The sequence below is a fragment of the Rhododendron vialii genome, chromosome 6a (genome assembly GCF_030253575.1).
Source record: "Rhododendron vialii isolate Sample 1 chromosome 6a, ASM3025357v1".
Classification (NCBI taxonomy): domain Eukaryota; kingdom Viridiplantae; phylum Streptophyta; class Magnoliopsida; order Ericales; family Ericaceae; genus Rhododendron; species Rhododendron vialii.
This window is the reverse complement of record NC_080562.1, coordinates 26,675,059-26,698,705: the sequence shown is the minus strand read 5'-3', so window position 1 is coordinate 26,698,705 and position 23,647 is coordinate 26,675,059. Positions and strand designations below refer to the sequence as shown.

General features: G+C 37.5%; 2 protein-coding genes across 4 annotated transcripts; both read right to left on the bottom strand.

Annotated features, from left to right (window-relative positions):
- Window positions 1-891: 891 nt before the first annotated feature.
- Window positions 892-5,339, bottom strand: LOC131329956 (mitochondrial carnitine/acylcarnitine carrier-like protein). The gene is made up of 3 exons (XM_058363403.1): window positions 5,070-5,339; window positions 2,437-2,828; window positions 892-1,552 (listed from the first exon to the last, which is right to left on the bottom strand). The coding sequence occupies exons 2-3, from the start codon at window positions 2,826-2,828 to the stop codon at window positions 1,051-1,053; spliced, it is 894 nt and encodes a 297-aa protein (XP_058219386.1). The 5' UTR covers window positions 5,070-5,339; the 3' UTR covers window positions 892-1,050.
- Window positions 5,340-15,300: 9,961 nt separating this feature from the next.
- LOC131329939 (protein MAIN-LIKE 2-like) lies at window positions 15,301-23,299 on the bottom strand. 3 transcript variants are annotated; one of them, XR_009200894.1, is made up of 7 exons: window positions 23,143-23,299; window positions 18,896-19,010; window positions 18,151-18,795; window positions 17,556-17,723; window positions 17,092-17,481; window positions 16,122-16,796; window positions 15,301-15,583 (listed from the first exon to the last, which is right to left on the bottom strand). XR_009200894.1 is itself a non-coding variant. In XM_058363375.1 (7 exons), exons 2-6 carry the CDS (start codon window positions 18,986-18,988, stop codon window positions 16,179-16,181), a joined length of 1,914 nt encoding a protein of 637 aa, XP_058219358.1. In that variant the 5' UTR covers window positions 18,989-19,010; window positions 23,143-23,299; the 3' UTR covers window positions 15,301-15,583; window positions 16,135-16,178. The 3 variants fall into 3 exon arrangements, 2 of the variants coding, with proteins under 2 accessions (XP_058219358.1, XP_058219359.1); XM_058363375.1 differs by having other exon boundaries at window positions 16,135-16,796; XM_058363376.1 differs by lacking the exon at window positions 23,143-23,299 and adding an exon at window positions 22,161-23,056 and having other exon boundaries at window positions 16,135-16,796.
- Window positions 23,300-23,647: the final 348 nt, after the last annotated feature.

The following is a 23,647-nucleotide window of genomic DNA, read 5'->3' as shown; positions in this document are numbered from 1 at the left end:
AATGGTCATTTGCGTGTTGAGGCATTTACTGATGCAGATTGGGCAGGGTCACCTTCTGATAGACGTTCAACAACTGGTTACTGTACATTTGTTGGTGGCAACTTAGTTACTTGGAAAAGTAAGAAACAGACTGTTGTTGCAAGGTCTAGTGCAGAAGCAGAGTATCGTGCCATGGCTCATACTACATGTGAAGTTGTTTGGTTGAGATCATTTCTTGAGGAGCTGGGATTTCGGGTGCAGTTACCCATTCCTATGTATTGTGACAATCAGGCGGCAATACATATCGCTTCGAACCCTGTGTTTCATGAGAGAACCAAACATATTGAGGTAGATTGTCATATCGTTCGAGAGAAGGTTGATGCTGGTGTGTTGGCTATGCCTTTTGTGTCCACAGGTGCTCAGATAGCAGATGTTTTTACCAAATCACTATTTAAACCTCGTTTAGAATTTTTATGTAACAAGCTGGGAATTTGTGATATCTATTCTCCAGCTTGAGAGGGAGTGTTAGAAGTGTTTATTAGAGAAAGTGGGTTTGTCCCACATCGTCTATCTTATGTATGTGTAACTCTCCAGAGTAATATAAATAAAGGTATATGTGTAAGGGTTCATTAACACCCTATACACTTTTCCTCATCTCTAATAACAGAGTCATAGTAGGTCCCCTGAATTGGTATACCAGCCTTTACATGTACATACCTCCATCAAAGCTGATATTTGGCAAGCATTTTGTGCCCCTTTTATTGGCAAGATATCATAAGTAGGCAATAACTTCTTGAAGTGCCTTAACAAATATGCTTTAGCACAAAAAACAAAAACGCTTTTGGGTGTTCCTTGTGGATAGTGAACGAAAGTTTCTTATGGCCCAAAAAAGAATTCTTCAGAATCTTGACGAACATGAAACCTAACTGAATATGATTCAATATTGGGAAACAAAGATCTCTTTTGAGGACAAGTGAATCAAATCAAGGTAAAGTTCACAACTGTAGCAATTGCTTTGGCCTTTGCCAAACTTATAAAGAACACAAGAACAATAAATTAATGGAGTAGTTATCATCCTAAACTAGACCTTGTTACTTCATAGGCCAAGAAGCAAGCCGCATTTGCCGGAACGCTCCTAGCCATAGCAGGCCCAAACCCCTTGTAAAGACCCTTAACTCCCTCTGACGCCAAAATCTTTCTAAAAGCATCAACTGAACCAGAGAACTTTGGATTTTTGTAATCATCAACTTGAATCACACTCTTGACGACATCAGTTGGGTAGACAGAGACCCAGAAGGAAGCTCCAGCCAAACCTCCGGCAACAATTAGGGAACCTCTTCCCAATTCAGAAGTATCTTTCCCTCCAGCAAGATACTTCTTCAGGCCTTCATAGACGCCAAACATTGCGGCATTTCCTGGTACTTCTCGCGCCATAGTGGGAATTAAGCCCTTGAAGAGACCTCTGATGCCGCCTTCTGATCGGAGGACGTGTTTGGCTACGTCCATTGGTCCTCCGTACTTCACCGTCACAGCAGCTGAACCCGAATCAGCTAGAGCACTCTGTGCTTGCAACCTGTTTCGCTTCACATTTGGATTATCAGCAGTTCATGGGTAAATCTTAAAGGGCTTCCTATCCTAACAGCATAATGACCAATCCAAAATTCGTGAAGTAGATGAAAAAGAATAGTTTTGAACTTCTTTTTTTTGGGTAAATAGAATAGTTTTGAACTTGGAAATCACTGGAGAGAGTTTCATCAACAAGGGAAATTCAAATCCACTTCCGCAGGAACCAAAGATGTGCAATTTTTTTTTTTTTTTTAAGTTTATCAAAACACAAAGCAAATGAAAAAAAAAAAGTAAGAAAAGCACAAAGTAATTGACCAGAAATATCTGTAAGCTTTTCAAATGGCAAAGGAATCAATCCCTATGAGAAATTCACGTTAAAAGAATAATGCACTCAGCACAATCGAATTTGGTAGTCTCAATGGTGCAGCAAGGGAAGACTTCCAAAAACAAGGGAAATTTGGCTTTTAGTGCCAAATAAGAAACGAACTCGGAAATATAAGGATAATATTATATGAACTGACGAACTTACAAACTCTTCTTCCTCATAGAAGTGTCCTGCAGTAACAAATTTTTGGTTTCATTTGAAGGGAGACGCACTAGGATATGATACAATGGCACAACTCATGTGAGCAAGAACTTGGCGTAACTTTTGTTATTTCGCATAGCATTTTCTTAGCAAAAAAAAGAAGAAGAGAAAGTGTGTAACGCCAATACATAAAGCTATCCAGAGCTTGAACTTATACTGGGTGATGGATCCTATCAATTTAAGAAACAAAGACCCATCAAACCAACTCATGATTTCAAGAACAACATTCCATGGCATTTTGCACAACATTTCATTGTTGATCGATTTTTCGAAAGACAAAAATTATAGAGTGCAGTAAAACAGACCTGCACTTGATCAATTCCGTGGGGCAAGCCAGAAAAGAGACAGCAACTCCAGCCCCAGCCCCACAAATGACCTGCTGGTTGATTGTAAGTGGCATACCAGGTTCCGATCGCAATAAAGCTTCCATTTGTCCTCTCACAGTAAAGAGGAGAGCATTGAAGGCCGCTACGGTGGCCAGTGGGGCCCCCATACCTTTGTACAAACCCCTTGGGCCTTCTGATGCTATTGTTTGTCTGACAGCATCCATCGCGCCCAAGAATTTGGGAGGTTGGCCTGGGAGTGGAGTAGGTTGGCTTTGGAGTTTCACCTTGATGGTATCAAAGGGGTGTCCAACAATTAACTGTGCTGCCCCACCAACAGTCCCTGAAAGAAGGTCCTTGGCTACGTCCCCCATCTGCACATTTGATATACAAACATGATTTAGCTCAAACAAGTTACCCAATTGGATGTTGCTGAAAAAATATGAATGGTCAAAGAAAAGTCATCATGTTTGGTTTGTTCCAAGAAAAACATCAAAAAGTGGGGCCTGCAATAGGGAACCCCTACCCAGGCTTCATATGTCTTGCAGAAACCATTAAGAAGAACAAAGCAATATGCTTATGTTAGAGCCGAACCCTCCTCCCTCAAATGATACCATGTTTAACAAAGGATGTATAAATCAGGGTAAACGAAACACAGTTATGCTGCCAAAACAACAAGTCCAAAGAGGAACAACAGTCTACCCAACTCAATTCAACAAAGCTTTGTCCAACTAGCCCTTGGGAGTATAATCACAATATTATGGACATGCTGATGAACCTCAAGCCCCCATGCCCCAATACATGCTACTCTGAATGGCAAGAGGTCTGTCAGTCATGCCATCAACCCAAGCCACAGAAACGAGAACAATTTTTGTTTTCAATGTTGGTCATAACGTTGCCAAATCCAAGTAATTTCTAAAAAGGCCTTATGCCGAAAGCTATAAAATAATGAAAATGGCTCCACATCTGCAGTTCAAGGAATTTTAATGTTTATGTTGGGATATCGAATAGACCTGGCACTATAAGGAGTAGCTGATTTGTTGTTCTCATGCCCTCATATACAACAATTACAGTGAGTAAGTTCCAAAAAAGGACATGATTCCCACCCCACCCCACACCCACACCCACACCCTTCTGTAAGTTAGATAACTCTTTGACAATCACCAAAGCAAAAGGGGTCCGACCCAATTATGTGAGAAAAGCATATCTCCAACGGAAGATTACCCAGTACCAGTAATCCAACAGATGATTTGAAGCAATGGAGGACATGTTGACCACTTGACCTAGCCTAAAGAAACTGTGTTATATTTTTAAACGGCCTTAAGAAACTGTGTTGGTATGCACACTTAGGTTTCGCGTCCCCATATTGGCTGTGTTTCCTCTATACTGATGGAACTTAAACATATAATACAACTTTTGAAAGCATCTCATGTTACCTTTTCAAAGTTACACCGACATTATGGTAATCTTGAAATATATTCAATCTTCATTCTCTGGCTGAATTTTGCAGGGTTAAGTACAGCAGATATATGGTTGAATGCAAAGTTGGGGCACATGAAAGAATTATCGACAAGATGATCAATACTCGTTTTATTTGCACCATCGGCTAAGGGTGCAGGAAATTACATTGAGAACAATTTTCAATCCAATTGGTTATTCAAACCACATGTGCAATCAAGAGAGTTCTCTAGTGCCAATTGTGTGTGTGGCCGGTGCTTTGTGGATTTACTACGACGAACCATTAAATGGTTTTAAGAGTATACGTCACATAATAATTTGAATCACTCTTGATACTTTTTATGCATGTCCATCAGCACAATGTCTAGAATCCTTGTCACGATTGCTGGAGTTTACTTAGAATCTCAGACTTGCTAGTCAGAGGAACCATAGAGTACTTGAGGTAGAATAAATAAAAATAGAATACAATCATGAAGAGACTAGACCCGGCTTTCCACTTAAAAGAACTGCACAGTGCATACAATCAAAAGCAATTCAGTCAGTTTTTTTTTTTTTTTTTTGAACAGCAGTCAGTTTATTTTCGAATCATCAATCTTACATAAAAGTGCACCATTAGGCACATCTTGACTTACACACAACTGGATTAACAACAAACCGAGAATAATTATGCATCTGAGATGGAAACTACCAAATTTCAAAGAAAATGGAGCACAGAATTTAAATTCCCATTTCCTTTCATTTTCAACTATCCTGGACAGTCCAAGGATCCCTATTCCAATATCAAGATCTCTCTTTTATGACCAAACTCAGAAACCCAAGTCGAAAAACGCTCGGAGTTCATAAATATAAGACCAATTCCAATATCAAGATCTATCTTTTATGTCCAAACTTATGAACCCAAGTGGAAAAATGCTCGAAGTTCATAAATATAAGAAAGAACACAAACGAAATCAGCAAACCGCATCAACCCAGAATTCGCAGTTCATTTAAAATGATGCCAGTAGCAGTGTTTTATCAAATGGAGATTCCAAAATAAAATCCCATTCTCATTTCTATCAATAAATTATAAAAAAGAAGTCAGCAGGTCAATTAGATGGGATACACTTTAACCTCGTACAAAAAGTACCCAATACTTGAAAGAAAACCAAGAATCTTACCCTGGTCGATTTATGCTTTAACCCGATTGGAATTGAAAAAAGAAGAAGACCCAGATGGGATTAGGGCCCTTCTATGGGAGGGCGTAGAATGGGGTGTCTAAAGAATCAGAGCCACTGAGAATGGGTAGTGTTGTGGTTGGTCGGGCGTGCATTGCACACTAGAAAACTTGATTAAATACTACTCCTACTCGACAGCGACGACAGGGAATCTAGAGAGAGTTGGCAGATGAGGACGCGACTGCTGAGCGAATATCATAGGGAAAGAAAGAAATCCCATATATGAATTTCATTAAAGAAAAGAAATAATTACTAATGAGTGTAAATTTTGTCCTGATAAGCCGGAAAATGGTGGTTTTCCGCCACCCCCAGTGGGCTCTCTTCACACATTTTTTTTGGGTAATTCAAACCGTGCATTTGGTAGAGCTTATAAAATAATGTAACTATGCAAAAAATCAGCTTGTCTGGATATCGATAGGTATGTCAAAAGTTGAATTTTTAGACGAAAAAATAAACGGCTGTGGACAGTTTAACTTAAAAAATAGTTGATAGATCCAAACCGTCCATTTTTTCTTCTAGAACTCAACTTTTGACATACCTATCAATGTCCGGACAAGCTGATTTTTTGCATGGATATATTATTTTACAAGCCCTACAATATGCATGGTTTGGATTACTAAAAAAATGAGCAAAGGAGGCCCACGGGAGGTGCTAGCAGAAAATCGCCTCTGTCCGGATGAATTTAAACTCATTACTAATCCCTAACTTTTCGCCATTTCAACAGTTTCAGTATTTTATTCATTTTCTTTGATAGCGCAAGTATTCGGGCTACTTTACGCGCACCACACCAACTACTTATAGGGATTCTAATTAAAACTAAAAAAAAGACCGGCTTGCCTCAAAGGAATTAATAGTATCTTAGAGGTTTCGAACTCGATAATTTAGAAATAAGCAAAGCCCTAAGTAATATTGTATTCATTAAAGTAGGTATTCATGTATTTATTGTTATACAATATTTTTTTGATCCGCTTATGCAATCAGTATCATTTGAAAATAGGAATATTTAAATATTCATCATCTTTATCCATGTCATGTAAGAATTCATTTCGCCCTTTTTTCATACTTATATTTTCATCATTTTAGTGTGTGAATTGCCTTTCTTATCCTTTTCACTATGATATACATATATTATGTTATATTGCTTTCCTAATTTAGTGGGATTGGATTTGATTGTTTTCTCAATTTAGTGGGATTAGATTGGATTATTTTCTTAATTCAATGTTATATTGCTTTCCTAATTTAGTGGGATTGGATTTGATTCTTTTCCCAATTTAGTGGGATTAGATTGGATTATTTTTCTAATTCAATGGGATTTGGTAAATTTCAATATGATTGATTACTTGTTTTTAGGAATATAACATGATAAGTTGATCACATATTTGCATTTTTTCTTCATTCTTCGAGTTGGCCAACCAGATAATAAAAAGTCATATTTTTCATTGATCTTATTACATGGAACATGGCTAAATTACCGTAAAAAAATGTATAACATGACATTCAAACCGTTACATGGTTAAATTACCATGACATTACATGGTTAAATTACCATGACGATTATTACGTGGACATGATTAATATCCCATGATTCGAACAAATATTTCATGGTAAATGATTCAAATAAACAAAAAACCATTCAATCTGTGTATCGTCATGGAAACCTTCATTAATAATCATGGTAAGAATACCCAAACAAGCCATAAATAAATAAAAAATCAACGAACAAGACGAGAAAAAAAACATGAATATTCAATCGCCGATTCATGGTTAATAAACCATGAATACCCAAACCATATAAACAAAAAAAAAAACTTCAAATCATTACATCTTGAAGATTTGCTTCGGCAACAACGATAACGCCCACTTCTCCGTTAAACTTCATTGACGATAGAAGATGATTGATTGGCGAAAGGGAGGAGGGAATCGGTCGACAGCAACGGTACCGAAGGGAGATTTCCGTCGGCTTCATTGATGACGACGGAGGATGATTGATCGGCGAGAGGGAGGAGGGAAACGGCGGCGATAGAGCGGAAGACGTCGGACGACTAGTGGATCGCCGCTCACCGGAGGACGTGTGAATGGCGGCAGTTGTTTATGGAGGACGAATGGAGGACTTTGGAGAGAGAGAGAGAGAGAGAGAGAGAGAGAGAGAGAGATGCTTACTTATATATAATCTCACCCGAATTTTTGGGATCCATAATTTTAGGAATTGAACGGAAATCGTGGGACGGGATTGGAAAGATTATGTTTTGGTCTCATTTTCTGGTATAAAAAAAAAAGCAGGGATGAAATCATAATTGTTCAAAAAATGGAGGATGAATACTTAAGTTGGATGAGATTTGAGGATGGATAATTAAGCCTTCTTTGAAAATATTCATAGATTGTACAAAAATATCTTTAGTTAAGATTTCGGGAAAAAGGTAATTCAAATTTTGCAAGAAAAATACTCCCTGAGATTGCATTTGCTGATCACTTTTCACAATTTTTCGCAAGGGTGTTTAAGAAAATCGCCCGAATCGTAAAACTGGTCCTATTCGAACCAAATCGTCGTATTTGGTCCGGTTCTGCGGTTCTACAGTCATGTTATGATTCCAAAAAAATAAGAACCGTTAATTTTGGTTCGGTTACTGGTTCTCAATTAATGAACCGTGGTTAGAACCGAATCGGACCATTTAAACTAAGATAAATATAGAAATACATATGTATGTAATTAAATATGTATTTGAATTTCGTAGGTTAATATTTTACTTGTTAAACTTAATTTGTTTAGAAATGAAATCTCATTCGTTAGGAAAGTTTTTATTTTCTTTCTTCCTTTCTTATTACAGTAGATTATTTCTTTAATTTTATGAGTTTATATTTTGTGAATAAGTGTTTGGATGCTTATTGGATAGAACCGGAACTGAACCAAAACCAGATCAGTCTTGCGTTTTGGTTTTGGTTAGGTTCCATGCATATATTGGTTAGGTTCTTGATTTTTAATTTTCTAGAACCGTTTGAAATAGTTCGGTTACTGGTTTTCTAAAGAACCAGACCAATCCGGACCGTGTACACCCCTAATTTTTCGTTGTCCCGAGAAATTTTCCCAGCTTATTGGTAATGTGTAAAAGTCCACGAATTTACGTTTTTATCCTTTAAATTACTTACTAGCCACAATAAAATGTAGAGTAGTGATGATGTTGTAGAAGACTATAATTTTATTGGAGTTGTAGCTCAGCCATATACATCATGTTCTCTCATGCATTTAATTGGAATTCAAATTTCACTAACTACAAATAATAAAAATAATAAGAGTGACTTTCACCGATTTAAAAAAAGACTTGAAGATAATGATTCCTAAATAAATTAGTACTACAATTTTTCAACAGCAGTGCTAGCCACACAGACTTTTCCACACAGATTGCACAAAGAGCATTGTGTGGGGCCCACTCTGGGTCTCACAAAAATGATCCAATCCGTTCATTAAATGCAAAATATTTTTCAAGGGCCTCCATGAAAAAATCAGCTTAATCCGATACCTGTTGATGTTCGATCTAATCGTCTAACTTTTCATTTAGATTTCAGGATAATGAAAAATTAGATTATTGGATCAAGTATCTATAGGTATTGAATTGAGCTGATTGTTTGCGGGGTCCTTTGAAAAAAATATTTTACATCAAATGAACAAATCGAATCGTTTGTATGGTACCCAAAGTAGACCCCACATAATGATTTGTGCGCGATCTGTGTAGAAAAAGTCTGTGTAAACAGACTTATGGATTTTTCAATTGGGACAAACGGATGTGTACAAATGGAGCATTAGTACAACAGAGCGGCCTGGCCTTACGTTAGTCTCTCATCTCAGTCTTCCTACAAGCAGCTACTCCACTGGGGTGTACTGTAAACGAATTACAGCTACTGGTTAGCGATAAAGTTTGAACGGTTGTGATCTGATTTACCAGCCGGTTCATATCGACAATTTCGATCACGAAACTGACTCGAAAAGTTAAAACTGAAACAAAAACAAAAAAAAAAAACAAAAAAACAAAAAAGTTACTGTAAAACTGAAATTGAACCCAAACGAGCATCAGTGGAATAACCAAAAGTCAATAATTAAAAATTGCTACATCATTTTTTGGTTATGTATTTAAAGGGTTGCTAAGGTTAGCAATGTAAAGGTCCGCAATGGTACAATCAAATTTGAATAACCAAAACTTGCCGCATCACATTTTCAATTTATAAAAATCTAAAAATTGTGAACATAGAAAATAATTTTTTAAAAATAGGTTTCAAACTAATAAAAACATGTTATTAGAAAAAGAGAAAATAGTTTTTTGAAAACTTTGATTTAAAAAAATAAAGTTTTCCAGAAAAAGTTAAAAAAAAGTTTTTCAATAAAAAAATAGTTTTTGAAAAAAAAAATTTAAAACAGTTTTTGCAAAAAAAAATATAGTTTTCCCAAAAAAAAAAAACAGTTTTTGCAAAAAAAATTAAAACTTTTTTTACAAGTATTTTTCTTAGAAATATGTTGAAAATGAAAGAGAGAATATTTTTGTGTAATGATGGTGTACTTGATTGAGGAAATATGAGGATAACTAAATTTGATTATTGGCAAAAAGTTGCTAGTTTTGATTATCCAATAGCCAAAATTTGATGAGTTGCTAAGATGTTGTTAAGTTTGATTATTCCACTGTGAGCTCTTTTTTGAGCAAATATTGCTAATCTTATCAACATTTTAGTTTTGATTATACTACTGTGGATGCTCTAAACCAAGTTTGCAGTAAAAAACATAGAGTAAACCTGCTTCATGCGGATCAGTTCCGTTAGTATATAACCTTTTCAGACGAGATTGTCATCTCCAGTTCTTGAGGTTGAAAAGTTAAAATAAGTTGAGCATCAACGGTGTATAAACAAAATTAAAAAGTTGTTAAATTTAGTAATGTTTGCTCAAGAAAGTACTTACATTGTAATAACTAAACTTAACAATCTTTTAGCAACTCATTAAATTTTGGTCTTTGAATAATCAAAACTAAGGGCGCTGCTATTCGCAGCCTTTTATTTTCTCTCATAGCCCGTTAAAAATTTCCAATTATACTCGACAGTTAGTTACCGAAATTGAGATATATTTTCAACATCTAATTACCGAAATATAATATTTTTTTCAACAGCTATTTACCGAAAATGTATGTTCGGCAGTTGTTTACCGAAAGTTGAACATATTTTCGACATGTAGTTACTGAAATATAATCTTATTTTCAACAGCTATTTACCGAAATGTTATGTATGATTTTCAACAACCATTTACCGAAATGTAGTGGGTTGTGGAAGAAAATAAAGGGCTGTGAATAGCAACGCCCAAAACTAATAACCTTTTGCCAATAACCAAATTTAGTGATTCTCACATTTTCTCAATCAAGTACATTAATCATTACACAAAAACCTTCTCTCTCTTAACAATATTTTCAAAAAAATAATTCTAAAAAACTATTTAAAAAAAAAACTGTTTTTATGAACTTTTTTTTATAAAAACTGTTTTTATGAACTTTTTTTTATAAAAACTGTTTTTTTTTTACACAAAATTTTCTTCATAACCTATTTTTTTATATAACTATTTTTAACTTAAGTTGTTTTTTCCTCCTTCCGAAAACTGTTTAATAAACTGTTTTTTTCCAAAAACATATTTTTATTATTAAAAACTGTTTTTAACATAAACTATTTTTGAAAAATTAGTTTTTCAAACTATTTTTTGAAAAACTAGTTTTTCAAAAAATATTCTTGAAATAAAGGGGGAAAATTTGGAGGAAACTCAGAAAAGAAACCAATAGGCCCATTGATTTTGATTATGAGCAAAAAATAACCAATATGAGACTTTATATGGTTAATTTTAGCAACCTTTAAATAGATAATCAAAATCTAATGTATCATGTTTTGATTATTCACTTTTACTTATTCTTGTAACGCCCCGAAAATTCAAAGACATTAAAAAAATATTTAAAAGATTATTTTCACAAAAGAAATTTATAAATTTACTACGTCACTAGTTTAAAAGCATATGTCATTATATTACAATCGTTTTGAATAAATCAACATATTACAATTTTCAAATAAACTTAGAAGCTTCCAAAATAAAGTCGAGTTAAATTAATCAGAGTGACTATGCGCACGGAAACCAAAGTTTTCAGCTTCTTTCACAATAGGATTGAACTCGATCGAATCGTACGACACTTCTGCTCCGTCTTCGCTACCTGGCATTCGAGTTACCAGGGCAACATAGTACCGTGAGCAATGACGCTCAGTAGCCAAAACCCACCCGAACCCATAACTTACAAGCAACAAGATATATAATAGGAATGCAATAAAAATACCATCAATGCAATAAGAATAACATTAGAAGATAACAAATCCATTATTTCATCACTATTCTTTAACCTAAGTGAAATCTCGGATCTTATCCACAGATCCGTTCCTACCCATAACCTCTGGCGTAAGGCACTGGTGTGGTCCGACTCCCCTTTTCCAGATCCGGATGAAAAATACCTAAGTTATATACCCGGTATCCCATCCGCGACCATAAGTTCGGATAAAACTTCACCGGATGCGCACGCGAGCACATTCAAGTCCGGGTTGTGACACAAGCACAATACCACCCTTATGTCCCGTCCCAAACATCCGAGAGCCGATCACCACCATGTCGTACTCAGGGTTCGTAAATCAACGCTTTCAACAAATCACCACCAATCAACCTCCAACAATTTAATCCCCGGATTCCTTGTCCGGAATCACAATTCAATCCCCGGATTCCTTGTCCGGAGTCACAATCACAGCCTCTCACTTTATTCCATTTTCAGTTAACCCTATTTCAACGTTTAAGATGATAAGTCCGCACATCGCAACCAACCCAGGAACCTATTTGTCCAAACTATCAATATAACAATATTTCACAGTTCAACATTTTTCGAAACATGCTCACAGACTAACAACAATTAAATTCGCGATAATAACAAATCATGCAATAAAGCTAAACACATATTAATTTATCATACGTTTAATTTAATCATGCGATTCAGTGATCCAACTAAACATACTAACATGCTAAAACTATTTAACCTTGCGATGTAAATTAAGTTACTCCTTTTATTGTCTCTTTTCTTTTTTTGAAACTAAAGTCTACGATTTACTCTTAATCACCTCGGGACTTATAATCTTAGTCTTAAATTTTCAAGGGTTAGATTTATAAACTAATCTAACTTGAGGGACTAAACTGTAAATATTCTGAGAATTTTTCAAATCCAGTGGCTACCATTTTTGGGAAAAACAGTGGGTTTCGATCGGTTCGGCCGGCAGTGTCGGAATCGAAAATTAATTAACTTTGGGGCTTAATATTAACTTTAACTACTCACGAAATAGATTTGTAAGCTCTTCAATCATGAGGGACTGAACTGTAATTATTACAACTAATTTTTCAACCAAGTTTTCCCGAGTTACTGTTTCATTTCGGAAAAACAGAGGATCTCGGCCGGCTCGACCGACAACGGTGGGTTTGATTATTATCATACCGAAACATGAAACAATCAATACGAAACATAATATATATTTAGGGAGGTGAGTTCGGACTACCTCTCGTCCGGCAAAACGGGGTTCGGGAAGAGACGGCGGCGGGTTGGAGCTCGGAACGGCAATGGAGCTCGTCGGATCGAACGCACGACAACGGGGCAGGTCTCACGGCCATTTGGGACAGAAATGGAGATGATTTTGGTGGTGAGCTTGGCGGTAGTGGAGGAGTTCGGTGGTGGTGGGTGGTTACGGTGTATACGGCTGAAGATGGTGGAGGTGCTCCGGTGGTGATGAACGGGTTGATGGAGGAGTTCGGGCTGCCTTCTCTCTCTGCCGAAATGGAAGAAGGCTGGGAAAAAGAAATGGAAAGTGGGATATAAAATGGGTTTGGATTTTTGGAGGGAGGTTAACAACTCTTGGGCAATGATGTGTTGGATGGGATAGGAGGTATGGTGGGGGAGTCTGAATTTTTGCAGGGGGAGAAGGTGGGTTTCGGCTGGGGAGAAGGAGGTGAGGTGCTTGTGGAGTATTGGTTTGGATTAGAAAAAAAATGATCCGGTGCAACTCATGCACACATTAGGAAAATTACTCGTTGGATACGTGCGTGCACAATCGATTATGGAAATAAAATTGGCGTGACGATATAAATAATTTTTTTGCATTAAATAAAATTACGAGCAAAATATTAATTTTGTTTTGGAAATTATTATTATTTATTAAAAATACCGGGTCTTTACAATTCTACTGTGAATGCACTTTATATCATACTAACTACTAGTAGTAATGCATTATTTTAGGTGACAATTTTACTTTTACGACCAAGTATAGAAATCACTTGTCACAGGGTGCATCTTATTGACATTAAGTTTGGATCTTGAATTTATGGAGGGAAAAGGAAAACGGAAAGGTGAAACGACATGAAAACGAATGAAGAAAGCCAAGTTGTTTTGTTTGGATGGGTTAGCAAGTCCACTTGTTGATACCAAAATGACTAATCTCAAAGTCAATTTTTTTACTTGAGTTTTGAACAGTTCACGAACGGCTCCAACCAACCTTAGACAAGGTGTACCAACCTTAGACAAGGTGTTATGGCCACCCCCAATTTTTTGAGGAATATACTCGTATATGCAACAAATAATAATAAGTATCAAACTATCACTAATGTATTGCATTGACAACCCCTAAAGTAAATTGAGCATCATATTACACAAGAAATGATTTGAACACTCTAGTTTGTGCAGTTTACACTCACTCCCATCTGAGAGGGTAAAATGCAAATTTCTAAGTGCTAAAATCACTTCCTTGAACTAAAAATAAAGGAAACATATACAAGTTAGTTAGTAGCAAAAAGTTTAATTTTTTTTTTTTAAAAAAAACATCGTTAGAAGCCCAAACCAAACCGGGAAAACTCCAAGTCTCAAGCTTCGGCACTTAACTGAAATTCCTGATTCTGCCCATATGTTAGCGTGCTTTATTCAAACCTGAAACCTATTGTTATAATCTAAGGGGTACTACCACTTGAGTTAAGTGCAAGTACCACGAACAACATGAATTCTCAGTGAAGGTATGTGCAAAAACACGGAACAAGTCTCCATGACTTCGCAGACACACTGTGCGCGTTTAAAACTAAGTACATCCAAAAAGATACCTGGGACACGCTCTCTTTGGAACATACATGTGCCACGACAAATTTAACCCCCCAGAATGAACAAACTCACTTGAATCATTATAAAAGACATCAACACTCTTGACGATCACAAACAACAAAATCCTCTAAAGGATCTTACAGGAATAGTAATTCAATAATTACAATTGTCCTAGCAAAAGGCATGGCTGAGTGAGTATAAAAGCTCGTTCTTGTGCACAAACAGAGACCAAATATACATCGAACGCCACCACCAAGGAAAACTTGCAGAATTTCAATCATATCAGGACTTATGTTATCAGGGAAGTAAGGTATAAAAGTGACACAATGTATGGAAGAATTCATATTTTTTCTCTGCAACAGCAGCAGCAACAACAACCAAATGAAGATATAAATTTCGAAAGAAGAAAATCAACAACAGAAAAGCTTCAAAAATACAGAAAGAATTTAGAGCAAGTCAGCAAAATCTAAGCAAAGGTCCAATGAGACAACAAATGCTGGGGTGAAATGTAAGCATCAATAGACAGATAAGACAAGATGGGCAAACCAAAATTCAAAGTTTGGGAAAAAACGAAGGAGAAACCAAGTAGAGAGGTAGAAAGGAAATCATGGAACTCAGACATATAAATTAATACTCTTAGATGATGCTTTGCAATCATACCAAGGAAGAACGAGAAAAGCCATTCTAAAACTACTACCATTAAAGTAACAGAAAGCTGTTCTAAAACTACCATTTCAAGTGCTTAGCAAATCTTCAAGTAAGACCATAAAATTTACGGATAATTTTCTCAATGTGTTAAATGATTGAAAAATCGGCATAATAGCATCTACAAAGTAGGCATCAGAATGGATAAGTAGTTCTTTGCCAATGCCATGCGTGGGATTTCTGCAATTCCAAAATAAAGTCATAAACCTAACCAAACAGGTCCACTGTGCTATCAATCAATAAACATTCCCCTGTGAAAAAAAATTAAAGTTGAAATGGCAGCAGTTCAATGATTTAGTGAAGCCACATGCATATATGATTTCAAAAGCATCTATGTGAAGTAGTAAGACAAACCATAAAGAAATACAGAGACACTTGAAATGGGTTAATATATGGCAAACAGTTATAAGGACAATTGAACAAAGCTCACTAACTTGCTCAAAATCAGCTGGCTAATAATTCAAAGCCCTCAGGGCACGGGGCAATGGAGCTTTGGTCTCTAATCACTCCTCCTAATCTGCACTACACTTGGCTGCACTACACTTGGCTAGGAATATGCGCCACAGCCGAGACAGCCTGTATTGAGAAAACAGAAATATAAATTAGATTCAACCTACAGCATAGCAAAAGATCATTAAGGCTCTCTTTGTTTCAACATTAGATACTTTTCCAAGAAAATGTTTTCCGCACATCCCAATGTTTGGTTGCACAAAAGTTAGGTTAAAACATTCTTTACTAAAATAAATTCCTGAAGATGGTTTGTAAACATACGACATAGCAATCTAGTAAGGGCTCCAGAGCGCTGGATTGATGATCTTAGTGCTTAGATGCACATTGCAGCCTCAACTATTGCAAGCTATGTATTCTCATCGGTTAATGACTCGAGACTAATGCTCGACTAATGGGCTCCATCTCTACCGTCACTGGGTACAAAAATATTTTCCATGTGTAAACCAAATGCAGAAAACAAAAGGAAGATGAATTTCTCTTGCAGAGTCATGTTTCATGCGTCAACCAAAAGTTGGACATCGAAAGGAAAAAGCACATATTTAATGAACTTTTTTTGTCAAAAAAAATGGAGCTTAAGATGATCAAATGGGCGACAAGGACAAACCTCTTGCACAAACCTGAAAGAATAACATCTACAAAATTGAATGATTGTCTCCATACTCTAAACTAGAACACTGCAATCACTCTGCTGAGCAACTCCATTGCTAGTTTCAAGAGAAGGCTGTGGAACCAACTCAATAGCTGCATGAGACGGTTGTGAATTACACTTTTTGATGGGATCAACTTCATCAGCTGAATGCCGAAAGTGAGAGTCATCAACCTCACTGGCCATTTGACAAAGCTGAGAGTCATCGACCACGCTAGCAGGATCATCACATAGTCGTTCATCATCACCATCGGTGGCTGGAATGCGTAGCTGTGAATTCTCAACTTCATCACCCACATTACAAAGCCCCGATTGGTCAACTGCAACAGCATCAAGTACAACGGCTGTGACACATAACTGGGACTGAGCATCCTCTTCAGCCACATTACATTGCTCTGAATCATCCTTCCGCTTACGTTTTCCCGCACCTTTCCTTCTTACCCTTTGCTTTCCCCTTACCCTTTTCACAAGTTCATTTTCTGAGTTGACCATTATTGTGGAACTTCCAACCTGGTCCCTCAGACATTCATGCACAATATACCTGATCCTTGTGACTGAATATATCTGTTGCTCATCCATCCCATGCGTAGGAAGCGTATCTGCTAAATGAGCAATGTCCCTCAATGCGGCATTCTGCCAGTGGTAAATTATAGTAGTGAGCGGAGAAAAAACTGAAGCATGATAAAACAAGGTAGTGTTTGAAAGTGAAATTATAATTGCAATGACTTAGCATGTTCTACATCTGTACCATATTCTTGGTCCTTTCGTGGGAGGTCCCAACATTGCAAAAGCTTTGTAAAGTTAGTAACTTTCCAACTCTATCCATTAGAAATAGCAGTAATGTCCCCTTTAAAAGTTGGAATTCCCAACCAGGACCAAGAATATGAAAGGAGGTAGTAGCACTTAACAGATCCAAGCAAAAGTTTACCATTCTTTGAAACTCAGACGAGATAGGTATAGGCCTTCCCACCAACTTCCTAGTAATTCCCAAGTACCACTGCATGTATTCACTATCATCAACATCTTCATCACCCTCCACAATATGAAGGCGGCGATCGGACCATTCACTAAGCTCTGATTCCATTTTTCCTGACAAGTCTATCCCCCCATCAACTCCACGGCTCTTCCTCTCCCAACGGAGCACGTCTTCCGGTATCGGTTGGTGCATTCCGTATTGCCTAAGGCAACGATCAGGGAGGTGTCTTTCTGCTTTGTCAAAACAAATCAACATAGTCTTTGACCTCCCAAGGTTTAGATTCCGTTTAATTTCTTCTGGTATAACATTCTGATTAATATCTGTGTAAGGACACCATTCAACCTGTATAGAGAAGAATATTAATACCGTTTTACTTGTTGCAAAGGTGAATATAATTTAAGCGCACCGAAGCTTACATCAGATGGCTTTAAGGTGTCCAATGCTTTACGGTAAAAGGCGACATCGCGGTTTGATGTTGGACCAGACTGTTTACCTTTCCATCTAAGTACAAACGGAAAACATTCATGCATAGGATCATGATTAAGCTTTGGTCGACCAACATTCAGGTGATAGTAACTCCAACACTACAAAAGACAATCAACAAACAACTAATCATAGCAGCATTTGAACTAATAATTTTTCAGTTAGTAGATCATTAATTGATGCAGGCCCGAAAAACCCTAAGGCTCCATTTGTTTGACAAGACTAATAGTGAAAAGAAATTTAATCCTCTACAATACATAATCACATCTTTTTAATAGTGATGGAATTATTAATACCACTTCCCCCAAGGTACTTTATTTCCCATGATTTTGTGGGATTTCATATCCAATGGATATTTAATCCTGACTGCAAAAACTCCAACGGTCCAACCTAACATAGAATATCTGGTACCCTTGGATTTATAGTCTGATCCGATGGTCAACCTAGCTAGGCTGATAGGCCCCACGGGCCTACTCCCCTCTCCCACCAACAGAGTTTCTGAAAGAAGTAAAAGCAGTTTTAAATAACCTGTAGCAAAGTTAGACAACCGCTAATGGTGCTCTGAGCTTTAAGAGAGGCATTGCCAAGTGCTCTATACAAGAATGACAGTGCAGCTGCACCCCAGGCATACTTCCCAGCTTGGTCAAAATTCTCAAACAATGGGAGGTACATTACTGGGACTTTGTTCCCTGTGGTAGTGGAAAATATTGTGCTACCAATAAGATAAAGAAGGTATGCACGTGTGTGGCGCTCAATATCTTCAGTTGATGCATCCTCAGGACAACGCAAAAAGGTCTCTTTCAACCAACTGAGCTTCACCATCCCACCACTCGTGTACCCAGAGTCCGGTGCTTTCCCTAAAAACTTCAGGCATACCGCTTCACAGGTGGTATATGTTACACCTATCACAGGTTCACCGTCGATTGGTAGTCCAATCAAGTATGCGACATCTTCAAGTGTTACTGCCATTTCCCCAACAGTGAAATGGAAAGTATTAGTTTCCCTTCTCCACCTCTCAACAAGCGCAGATATGAGAGGGTTATCCAGACTAATTGCTGGTATTAACCTCAAGTAGCCAAACCCGGCCTTTTTCACCAACTCAACTTGTTTGGAAGTGAGGGTCCACTGATCTAGCTTTGAGGTGTGTTCATGGCATCTTAGTGCACCGCGCTCCTGTCAATATGCCAAATAGATTATTTTCAACTATTTTCCATGTAAAAGTACTGAGGGAAAGAAGACAGAAGAAAAGAATGTGTCCACTAGCAAATGGCACCTGCCCCTCCCAGACTGCAGATGAAACATGCTTATCTTGATCATACAGCACCGAATCATCAATTGGTCCAGGATTGGTTGCATAAAGATCCATTTTTGCTACTAAAAGCAACTGCCTAAAACACAAAGAAACAACCAAAAATGATAAGGAGAGCAGCACTAAGTTACTATTGATGCAGTAAAAAATAGAGAAAATTTGCAAATAATAGGTAAAAATCTGAAAAGAAGACCGTGTAACATGGAACACATTGAAAAGCAAGATCATCCGAGAGAGAGAGAGAGAGAGAGAGAGAGAGAGAGAGAGTCAAACATCACAACATGATCTGAATGTACCAGATATCAACAGTAAAAGGCCACATTGAACGATAAATATATGACAAACCTATGAATTAGATGGAAAAAAAAAATTACACATATATTGATAAGAAATAAAGTAGTATTGAAAAGGCATGAAGGGGATGCCACCCATGTCCAAGTGAAGAAAAATAAAAGAAAAGGTCGAAGGAAAAATGACCTATACACCCCTCTATACTCCAAAAACATCTGTCATATCAAAGAATTGACTCCAAGTAGGGTTGCACTCCCTCGACTACCAACTAAACAAAGTAGAAATCAAAAGATTCTTAATCTTGAACAGTGGTCTCTCCTCCCCATCAAAACATCTGCGATTTCTCTCTCACCAAATTGACCCACATAAGCACAGCAGGATCATAATCCAAAGCTATCGTCTTCTTCTACCCACTCTAAACCCATACCCACTCTTTAAGAAGCTCCACCACCGTCGCAAGGAAATCCCACGACATGTCCCACGAGACAAGAACAGGATTCCAAAGCTCCTTGGCATCCGGACAATGAATAAACAAATGCGCTGCAGACTCTTCATCCCTCAAGCACATGCAACACCGATTCACTATTACCCCCCGACGCCGTATAAGATTATCTATACCAAGAATCTTATCCATACCTGCACACCAAGCAAAAAAAGAGACCTTGGTTGGCATACGAGTACCCCGCATGGCTCTCTAGGGAAAGGAAGTATTTGCTTCTCCAGCCAAAACTTGGTAATAACCTTTCACCTGAAAGACCCATTTGCTGCCGGGATCGACCTCAAAAAATCCTCCTCTCCCCACATCCCTCATTGCATATGATCACCCAAAGAGATCCAACAACTCCTCCAACTCCCAATCTTGTATCTCCCTGCAAAGCGTAACATCCCACCGCACCATATCCCCTTTCAACTTGAGATAGTCTGCCACCGCCGCATCTCCATCTGCTGTCAACTGAAATATAGAGTGGTAAGCATCTCGCAACCTAACTTCTCCACACCAAATATGCTCCCAAAACTTCACCCTACTCCCTGCCCCATTTTCACACTAATATCTCTAGAAAACTCACCCAATCCTCTCCTAATACCCTTCCAAAGTCCCACTCCATTCAGCAGTTATATTTCCAGCAAGGACCACTCACCCCATTATTTTATTTTTTTTGTTTTAGATAATATTAAAGGTCTACATTGAAATGTCCAATGGCATAGTGTTTAAATAAGCAACATAAAACTTGGAAAAGGAAACAACAATATGCCTGATAAAAAAGACAAATAATACGGGGGATAAAATGACAGATGCATTAAAAAACTATCGAAAGAAACCCCCTGACAGTTTTGAATGGAAAAGGTCATATACCTAAAGAAATTTGGTGGTGGACTAACGAGGTACAAGTTGCAATCAAAATGAAAAAGGAATGCTATAAAAAGTGGTAATTCGATATAAAATGAAAACTTAAGATATATAAATGGGCTGCCACTATGTTAAAAGGACAACTAAACATGGTACAATGAAAGCCTTTGAAGATTTTCATACTAAATTGGATGCTAAAGATGGGGAAAGAACCTTTACAAAATTGATATGATCAAAGAAAGGAAACAAAAGACTAATTAGATAGTGTATAACAACGGAGATTTGTGCATGTTAGCCAAGGATAAAGAGACTAATGAGAGCTACAGAAGTTATTTTGATAAAGTTTTAGATCAGTATCATTTAGAAAGATTAAGAGGAGAAAAACATGGCAGTGTTTATGAAACTGGAGGACAGAAGTTCCAACTTAGAAGAAAAAGTAAAGCATTGAAACTGCGCTAGAGAGAATCAAGAATGGAATTTGGGGGATATGGTATGCCTATTAAGACATGGAATTGCTCCAGTGAGATAGAGATGTCTTCGTCAATTAATAAGATCAAAATGACCACTAAAATAAGGGTTAATTACTTGTTGCCCCCTTTATCTATACACGTTTTTCACTTTACCCCCTCTTACTATAAAATGCTACAACCTACCCCCAGTTCCTAACACATAAGGCCTTCCGTTAGTCTGGGATCTCAAACTTAGTTAACTATTTTGTTTAAGTATGGATGAATGTAAGGGCAGTGGTTCTGCCATATTTTGCTGGAAACTTGACAAGTTGGACGTAGTTCACTAAGGCTTGTGGCTTTATCTTTTGATGAATTCTCCTGGATGTAATTGAATATGCCAAACTTAGTTAACTGTTTTGTTTTTAAGTATGGATGAATGTAAGGGCAGTGGCTCTGCCATATCTTTTGTTAACGGCAGGACTTATGTGTTAGGAATTGGAAGATAAAGGGGGTAGGTTGTTGCGTTTTATAGTAAGCGGGGGTAAAGTGAAAAACGTGTATAGATAAAGGGGGCAACAAGTAATTAACCCCTAAAATAAAGGATGAGTGGAGAAATAACATTTTAGTACCTATATCTAACAAAAAAGGGGATATCCAACACTGCAACAACTGCAAAGGTATAGAATTCATGTCAACAATAAAGAAATAGTGGGAGAGCCGGAAAATTATTGGGCAAAACTTAAGAATTGCAATGATAGCGTCACAAAATCCATTCGGAATAATAATAGATCAGCTATGGAAACAATCATTGTTTCGAATATTGTCGAGTCGTCGCATGCCGGCTGATTCATACAGGATTTGTACACCCCGAGGTTGGATGAACTTTGGTAAGCTGGTATAAACATGAGTAACCGTTTCGCGCTACAAAGTGCGAAAAACTAGATGTATTTAAGGCCGGGCTTGTTCGCCACCATTATAGTTACAAAGTTTAGTACTTTGCAACATAACTTGCTTGCCTTGAGTTTTAGACCATAGATATAACTAGTCTATATTGCAATCAATAATCAAGGCGTACACCAGTCAGTACCAACCCCAATTGCAAATATCAAAAGAGCAGCTGAAATTAGAAGCATTAAGATACCTTGGGAAGTCAGAGCACACCAACGCTACAGTAGCAAGTAGGCGAGGGGGCAAACACAATTCTGGACCCTCTCAGCAATGGATTGCGTTAAGGGCGGACATGCCTTACAGGTGGTTTAAAATTTTCAAATGCTTTCAAAGAAAGTAGTGCCCAACAGTCATCCGAGCATTACTTCAGGAGATGCTATTCGCATGCCTAGCAGCTTAGGTTGTACTTAAGATGGCTTAAAAAGTAAGCCTTTTGGCATTATCAGCATTAAAAGCCTCACATCTTTGCCTGTTTTAGCCAAAAAGCCATGAAAATATCCCAAAAACTTTCTAAAAGCCAGCTTTTGGCCCGCCGTTTCTTTCTCAGAACACCAGACGTTTAAAAAGCTAGACGAAAAAACTCCAAACAACTGCACTGAGAACTATAATTTTTTAGCTTGTTTTTCCAACAAAAAAGCAAAAAGGCCGGGGTTTTTTTAGACATTCCAAACACAGTAGTAGTCTCTCTTTCTTGTGTACACATTTCTGCTCCATGTAAATGGTTTTATGGCGCCCTACTAAATGCGCCCAGTCGGCCTATATACCACAGTGTCGTTTTCTATCTCCTATTTAACCGTTTAAGATTACAGGCCCAAAAACTAATGGCTTTTCTAGGCACATTACATACACAGTTGAGGAAAAAACTCCAAATCACGAAACCCTTAACACAGAAGACACAAATAACATTAGCTTTTCACTTGAGACACTGAATCCACAACAACTACCCTCTCCTTCTACGTTCCCAAGGCTAGAAATCACAAGGAAACAGAGAATAACTATCACCACAAGTCATATTCACAAAACCCTAAATTATTATCGGCTTCAATTTGAAAATAATGTGAGAGAGACTAGGGCAGCACGATGAAACCATAGAAGAACCTAATACGGCATTCAAAACACGGCTAAATATACATACAAATATATCTGGAGAGAGAGAGAGAGAGAGAGAGAGAGACCTGGGGATGTGAAAGAACAATCTTCGTTTGTACTTTTGGGTGAAGTGAGAAAACAATCTTCGAGCAATCGAACTGTGTTTCCAAAGCAGTAGTTCAGGAACCCAAGTGTAAAAAATTGCCCTCAAATATAGTCCGGTTCATCTTTGTTCCCGTACCCGGTTTAACGTTACGGTGTTGAACGTAGCGGTTAGCGGTGGACTGTTCGGCATACTCTCAAAGATTAACGTGGCCGGTCGGACCGGACAAATGTGGTTCTGGAATCTGGAGTATTTGTTTTAACGGTTCAATGGGTTTCCACGAACCGGATAGTTGAGTTTAAAATGCAGCACAATCGACGGTAAGCCGGTTTATAAATGTCTATTACATCCAGAAGGACCAGAAAAAAATATGTACACCCTCCGTCCCACTTTATTTGTTTATTTTTTGATGTCTCAAATTGTTTGTCTAATTTAAAATTGGCCCAAAAAGTTCTATTAATGCCAGTTCTCTTCAAAAAAATAAAAAT